At 37.7% G+C, this 7,873-nt stretch overlaps 2 protein-coding genes across 2 annotated transcripts; both read right to left on the minus strand.

Moving 5' to 3' along the window:
- Window positions 1–2,483: 2,483 nt before the first annotated feature.
- LOC308401052 (olfactory receptor 52E8-like) lies at window positions 2,484–3,449 on the minus strand (the record flags this gene model as incomplete). Its single annotated transcript, XM_080889112.1, has 1 exon — window positions 2,484–3,449. The coding sequence occupies one exon, from the start codon at window positions 3,447–3,449 to the stop codon at window positions 2,484–2,486; it is 966 nt and encodes a 321-aa protein (XP_080745238.1).
- A 2,469-nt stretch (window positions 3,450–5,918) lies between these two features.
- Window positions 5,919–7,064, minus strand: LOC308401213 (olfactory receptor 52E8-like; the record flags this gene model as incomplete). Its single annotated transcript, XM_080889343.1, has 1 exon — window positions 5,919–7,064. One exon carries the CDS (start codon window positions 7,062–7,064, stop codon window positions 6,099–6,101), a length of 966 nt encoding a protein of 321 aa, XP_080745469.1. The 3' UTR covers window positions 5,919–6,098.
- Between the last annotated feature and the right edge of the window lie 809 nt (window positions 7,065–7,873).

Below are 7,873 nucleotides of genomic sequence, written 5' to 3' on the forward strand. Positions count from 1 at the left end.
AGTGAACCAATTATCAGTGGTCACATTCCTGTTTGTATGGTGATATTGTTTGGTCAGCTCCTTGGTGAAATGCTGGCCAAGACTTTGTCCATCCTGTCGTTGTGTTACAAGTTTCCCCAGGTATGGTATTCCTGTCAGCAGGTACTTGCTTTGGGAATCATTGGCAAGGACAAGCTTGATACCATATTTGGCAGGTTTGTTGGGGATGCACATTCTAAATGGACACCTCCCTCTAAATCCAAGCAACTGTTCATCTACAGTTATGTTTTGACTGGGCACATATAAGTTTTTACAGTTGTCAATGAATATTTGCCATATATTTCTAATGGGAGCAAATTTATCCATGGCCTGTCTTTCTTGCCGTGTGTCAGGGTCATCAAATCGGAGACAGCTAAGGAGGAATGAAAAGCGGCCCTCAGACATAGCAGCACGGTACACAGGTGCAGCAGTAGCAGGGTTCCACATTTCTTTAGTAGACAAATGGTTGTCCATCTGGCAACCACTAAAGATACAAATCCCTAGCATTGCACGCACCTCTGCTGGGGTTGTTCTCTGGAAAGTACCTGTTATCTTCCGATACTTCACAACTTCAGCATCAATACGGATGTTCGTCCATGTCACAATTTCGTCGATGATTTGCTCCTCAAAAAATAATGTGAAACACTTCTCAGGGGTGTCAGCATTTGATGCTTCTGGTGTTGGTCCTGGTGTAAAAGCAGGCATCGTGCAGCTGTCCTGGTAGCTGCCAATGTCTGAGGCCGAGAACTCCCCTGGAAACCAGAAGTACTCCTGTAAGACTTGTTTTGGAGTCTCACAATATAGGCCATGTCATCATTCACATGGCGGTGTCCTCTCCCCCTGTGACCCACATCAGGCGTGGCAGGGACCGCATCAGGCGTGGCAAGAACCACATCAGGTGTGGCAGGGGAAGTAAGATGGGCAGTAACCCTAGAGGCAAAAGGTCCTGAGGTGGGAATTTGCCTGGTGGTCAGTCTACTTGAATCACGATGTCGCATTTTTTTTCTCCGATGACTTGAAGTGCTAGGCTCAAAGCCATCACTATCACTGTCATCATCACCCGGTTTTGGAATGTAGTCCACGTCACTTTCGCTGTCATACATCTCTTCTGCTTCCACATGATCAACATCTTCATCACTGCTTTCCCTGAATAGAATCTCTTCTATTTCTTTTTGGGTGAAGTACTTCAGTGGTTTCCTTTTTGGCATTTTTTTCCCTAGAGGACTGCTAGAACTTCACCAGCTAGCTATCTTGCTAGGTATTTGCTGAAAGAAATAATGTGCACAGTTATCTAGCTAGCTTTTAGATAAAAAAAAAAAGAAAAGAAAAAGAAATCTAATCAGCTAACAATTGCCAAGTTAAACAAACCTTACCTATGTGTTACTCACTAGCTGGGATGCCAGAAACACTAAACCTGCAACAGGGTGACAGCTGTAGTTGAAGAGGGACAGTAAATATGGTGAGCCTGAATGTTGTCACCCTTGAAATGCGGCAAGCTCGCCTGATTTTATACACTAACACTATCACCGGGTGAAATCCACCCAAAACCTACTTTATCCTCTATCACTATTGCCGGGTGAAATTCACCCAAACACATGCCTGTAGGAAAAAGCGGGATTTGGGGTAGGGAAACACCCACGCCTTCAAAGACAATGCTGAAACTACCCAGAGACCCACCACACTCAGACAAACGCAACATATTGAAAATTATGTAAATACATTTGCTCGGGTGAAAATCACCCGGCGATAGTGTTCTAGGGTTAAAAATGATAAACCCTGTCCAGCATGTTACTTAAAGAATATGGAATCATAACAGAGACGCTGTACACATATGTCTGTATTTAATTCTTTGTATGTCTACCTAAATACACAGTGACACATCATAAACATATACACCAATAGTTTAATAAGTTTCAACAATATACTGAGTCTATGTCTATAACATCACATACTATTTTATAATCATTACATCTTTATAATGAAAGCAAAAATTTAATTAGATTTTGCACATCTTAAAAATTAGATGACAGGATACTAATGAAGGCTTGACTTGAAAAACAAAACAAAGACAAGTTAAAAAATGTGTCTTGCCTACATGCAAATGTGTAACTGTGGTTACGGGTTCAAGGCAACAGCTTCAACAAAAACCATCCTGATATGTCTAATTACTAATATGTACTAAAGTAGGAATATGTATGTATTTTCAATGATAGCAAAATTTGATTGATTTCATACAACCTATGTTTAATATTGTGGGTAAACAGCATACTTTTACACTTTTACAGATTTTGAGCATTACACCTTAAAAGAGAAGTAACATTTTTCAGTACAATTCGCCATAATTATGTACAAAATATATGTACATAAAATAACATTGTGAAAAGCGAGTAGTCTACTTTCATAAAAGTGTCTGAGAAAGAGATATCCTGATTTTGGCTTATCGACTTATTTCTCAGAGTTACATATTAAGGTGAAAGCTTTATCTCTAATCCGATTTTAGTTTTCTTCAGCCTCTTCATCAGCATGTGTTTAATGTCGCGAGTCTTGAAACAGTATATGACTGGATTAACAGCAGCAGGAAAAAGACTGTACAGCAATATCAACCCAATGCGGACATCTAAACTGAAAGAAAATCCAAAAGCATTAGCCACATAAACAAAACATCTGGGTAGATAAAAAAGACATGCGATAAATATTTGTGAAGTACAAGTGGATAAGGTTCTTTTGCGCCCTGCAGAACTGGACATTTTCATAATAACCACAATAATAGAAATGTAGGAAAACAAAATGAATGCAAGAGGAAGCAAAAGACAAAACATGGCTAAACAGAGTGAAGTGACTACAACAATTCTAACATCGTCTCCACAAGCCTGGCTTACTATGGATATGTGGTCACAGTAGCACTGAACAATGATGTTTGATTTACAGAAAGGTAAAGTTAGGGCATGGAGTACAACAGCTATCATCAAAGGCAGAGGTATGAACCAAGCAAACCCACACAACACAGATATGACACTGTTTGTAATTAGAACAGGGTAACGAAGAGGAATACATATTGCAACAAATCGATCAAGAGCCATTACCAGCAAGATGAAAGATGTTACTGATCCCAAATAATGAACAAAGAACATTTGCGTAAAACAGCCATAAAATGAAATAACACTATTGTCAAACCAATATTTTGACATGATTTTTGGCAGTGTCACAGTGCCAAATGTCAAGTCATTCAGGGCCAGGTGACAAAAGACCAGATATGTTGGCTTTTGCAGGGACTTTTCATAGGCAACAAATGATAAAATGAAAATGTTCCCCAATGCAATTGCTAGGTAAACAAAAAAAAGAAAAGTTGATATGGGTCCATAATACTGTGGTGAAAGTCCAGGAAATCCAAGGATGAAGAAGCTTTTCACCCTTGTTACATTGGTGATCATAATTTCAGTAACAAATTTGATTAGAGCTTTGAAATATTGATATGAGAATATACTACTAACATGCACTATAACATTTATACATTAATCATTTTCCAGAAATCATTAAAAAAAGCTATTTAAAAGGTGGTCTTAGAAAAAAGCAATTAATTAGATGATCTCTGTTACATACTTTGAGTATGGCTTTTGCTTCTGATTGCAGCTCTATATTCAAAAGAGTGTCTGGGTGGTAGGCAGCATCCATCTTTTATGAGGTCTGACCTGTTGTATCCTCAATGGACACCCTTTAGCACACCCTTCTCTCTTCCTGCTAAGCTAGCTTGTGATAAATTATTCTTGGTCAAAAAGTGCTGTTCCCTGAAGATTTGGCAGTGCATTGGCTGCAAAATTCCATGCCAATAACTGAAGTCTGGAGAAACGAGTACTAAACAAGAGTGTACATAAGTAAAGTAAGTCAGTAAAATTTTATTTATATAGCACCTTTCAAGATAAAATCACAAAGTGCTTCACCAAAGCTAAAACATAAAAACAAAAATCAGCCAAAGGCAAGTTTAAAAAGATGAGTTTTTAGCTGTTTTTTAAAAGAGGTGAGTGAGTCCACAGATCTCAAACTCAATAGGAGAGAGTTCCAAAGTCTGGGGGCCATAGTTACAAAAGCTCTGTCACCTTTTGTTTTCAGCCTCGTGTGCTGGACAACAAGCAAGCCCTCATCACATGACCTCAGGGGCCTGCTGGGGATGTAAGGATGTAAAAGATCACTGACGTATTTTGGTGCTTGTCCATGCAGAGTCCTGAATGTCAAAATCATAATCTTAAAGTGGACTCTGAATTTTATGGGGAGCCAGTGCAGCTGGATCAGCAGGGGTGTGGCATGGGAGTACTTGATAGACTTGGTCAAAGCCTTGCGGCAGCATTCTGAACATCCTGCTGATGTTCCAAGGAGGTATTACATAAACAGGTGAACAAGGAATTACAAGAGTCCAAATGAGAGGAAACAAATGCATGAATGATCATTTTCAGTTCAAAGCATGAAACAATAGGACTCAGCTTCACAATGTTTCTTAAATGGTAAAAACAGGAGCGGACCAGAGATTTAACATGAGCGTCCAATGTCAGAGCTGGGTCAAAAGTAACACCAAGATTCCTAATAGAAGATTTTGCAAATAAACCAAGAGAGCCTAAAGATAGAAAGACGATGATTATTAAAAAGGTTTTATAATAAATCAACATTGTTATAGGAATGTAAAAATAAATTAACAACATCAGAAAATCAAAAAATCACCTTCCATGGCTCTAAAACATTGGAAGCATCAGTGCCTATCAGTAGCTCCACCTCTGCATCAATGTCGTGAAGTTTAACAGGTTTAAGATGAGGCCACTGATCAATGTTGCCTTGCTGGGGAATATTGACTGTAGAAACTGGCATGGTCTTTTGAGTCAAAACATCTGGCAGCGGCATGAAATCATTTGCTTCCAAACCAGACAGAACTTGTGCACTAACAATCCTATCTTGACTCATTATTCTCAAAAGGATATTGGTCTTTTTACCTTTTAGATTCAGTCTTTTTGCCAGGGTTTCTGTACAGAATGTACCTGAACTTCAAGGATCCAGGATTTCTTTTGTTTGACAGACCAAACATCCCACAATTAAAAGTCCACAAGCCACTGCTGCACTGAGATAATATTTCGTACGCAGGCAAAAGAAGTCCACTGTCCAAACTTGAAAGTTGCGTTTTTATGATTTATTTTATCCAGTTTGGCAAGCAATAACAAGATCCATTTTTGTTACTTCCTGCTGCTTCTCCTGCTCTGGTAAAAAAAAAAATACATAGGCCCACCCCAGTGCATGCTGGTCCTATACCTGTCTCTTTATTTATAGAAACAAAATGGCCCTACAGCTCTTAGTGTCCAGTCCAGCATGTTACTTAAAGAATATGGAATCATAACAGAGACGCTGTACACATATGTCTGTATTTAATTCTTTGTATGCCTACCTAAATACACAGTGACACATCATAAACATATACACCAATAGTTTGATCAGTTTCAACAATATGCTGAGTCTATGTCTGTAACATCACATACTATTTTATAATCATTACATCTTTATAATGAAAGCAAAAATTTAATTAGATTTTGCACATCTTAAAAATTAGATGACAGGATACTAATGAAGGCTTGACTTGAAAAACAAAACAAAGACAAGTTAAAAAATGTGTCTTGCCTACATGCAAATGTGTAACTGTGGTTACGGGTTCAAGGCAACAGCTTCAACAAAAACCATCCTGATATGTCTAATTACTAATATGTACTAAAGTAGGAATATGTATGTATTTTCAATGATAGCAAAATTTGATTGATTTCATACAACCTATGTTTAATATTGTGGGTAAACAGCATACTTTTACACTTTTACAGATTTTGAGCATTACACCTTACAAGAGAAGTAACATTTTTCAGTACAATTTGCCATAATATGTATGAAATATACACATAAATTAAAAAAAAAAAACAAGAGTGGAATCCATGTTTGGGAGGAAAAATACTGAAAAGGGGCTACATTGTGAAAATCATCAGGTCTTTACTCTCATAAGTGTCTGAGAAAGAGATATCCTGCTTCTGACTTATCGATTCACTTTTCAGAGTTACATATTAAGGTGAAAGCTTTATCTCTAATTCAATTTTAGTTTTCTTCAGCCTCTTCATCAGCATGTGTTTAATGTCGCGAGTCTTGAAACAGTATATGACTGGATTAACAGCAGCAGGAAAAAGACTGTACAGCAATATCAACCCAATGCGGACATCTAAACTGAAAGAAAATCCAACAGCATAAGTCACATAAACAAAACATCTGGGTAGATAAAAAAGACATGTGATAAATATTTGTGAAGTACAAGTGGATAAGGTTCTTTTGCGCCCTGCAGAACTGGACATTTTCATAATAACCACAATAATAGAAATGTAGGAAAACAAAATGAATGCAAGAGGAAGCAAAAGACAAAACATGGCTAAACAGAGTGAAGTGACTACAAAAATTCTAACATCGTCTCCACAAGCCTGGCTTATTATGGATATGTTGTCACAGTAGCACTGAACAATGATGTTTGATTTGCAGAAAGGTAAAGTTAGGGCATGGAGTACAACAGCTATCATCAAAGGCAGAGGTATGAACCAAGCAAACCCACACAACACAGATATGACACTGTTTGTAATTAGAACAGGGTAACGAAGAGGAATACATATTGCAACAAATCGATCAAGAGCCATTACCAGCAAGATGAAAGATGTTACTGATCCCAAATAATGAACAAAGAACATTTGCGTAAAACAGCCATAAAATGAAATAACACTATTGTCAAACCAATATTTTGACATGATTTTTGGCAGTGTCACAGTGCCAAATGTCAAGTCATTCAGGGCCAGGTGACAAAAGACCAGATATGTTGGCTTTTGCAGGGACTTTTCATAGGCAACAAATGATAAAATGAAAATGTTCCCCAATGCAATTGCTAGGTAAACAAAAAAAAGAAAAGTTGATATGGGTCCATAATACTGTGGTGAAAGTCCAGGAAATCCAAGGATGAAGAAGCTTTTCACCTTTGTTACATTGGTGATCATAATTTCAGTAACAAATTTGATTAGAGCTTTGAAATATTGATATGAGAATATACTACTAACATGCACTATAACATTTATACATTAATCATTTTCCAGAAATCATTAAAAAAAGCTATTTAAAAGGTGGTCTTAGAAAAAAGCAATTAATTAGATGATCTCTGTTACATACTTTGAGTATGGCTTTTGCTTCTGATTGCAGCTCTATATTCAAAAGAGTGTCTGGGTGGTAGGCAGCATCCATCTTTTATGAGGTCTGACCTGTTGTATCCTCAATGGACACCCTTTAGCACACCCTTCTCTCTTCCTGCTAAGCTAGCTTGTGATAAATTATTCTTGGTCAAAAAGTGCTGTTCCCTGAAGATTTGGCAGTGCATTGGCTGCAAAATTCCATGCCAATAACTGAAGTCTGGAGAAACGAGTACTAAACAAGAGTGTACATAAGTAAAGTAAGTCAGTAAAATTTTATTTATATAGCACCTTTCAAGATAAAATCACAAAGTGCTTCACCAAAGCTAAAACATAAAAACAAAAATCAGCCAAAGGCAAGTTTAAAAAGATGAGTTTTTAGCTGTTTTTTAAAAGAGGTGAGTGAGTCCACAGATCTCAAACTCAATAGGAGAGAGTTCCAAAGTCTGGGGGCCATAGTTACAAAAGCTCTGTCACCTTTTGTTTTCAGCCTCGTGTGCTGGACAACAAGCAAGCCCTCATCACATGACCTCAGGGGCCTGCTGGGGATGTAAGGATGTAAAAGATCACTGACATATTTTGGTGCTTGTCCATGCAGAGTCCTGAATGTCAAAATCATAATC

This window comes from Rhamphochromis sp. 'chilingali' (genome assembly GCF_963969265.1).
Source record: "Rhamphochromis sp. 'chilingali' genome assembly, chromosome: 8".
Taxonomy (NCBI): Eukaryota; Metazoa; Chordata; class Actinopteri; order Cichliformes; family Cichlidae; genus Rhamphochromis; species Rhamphochromis sp. 'chilingali'.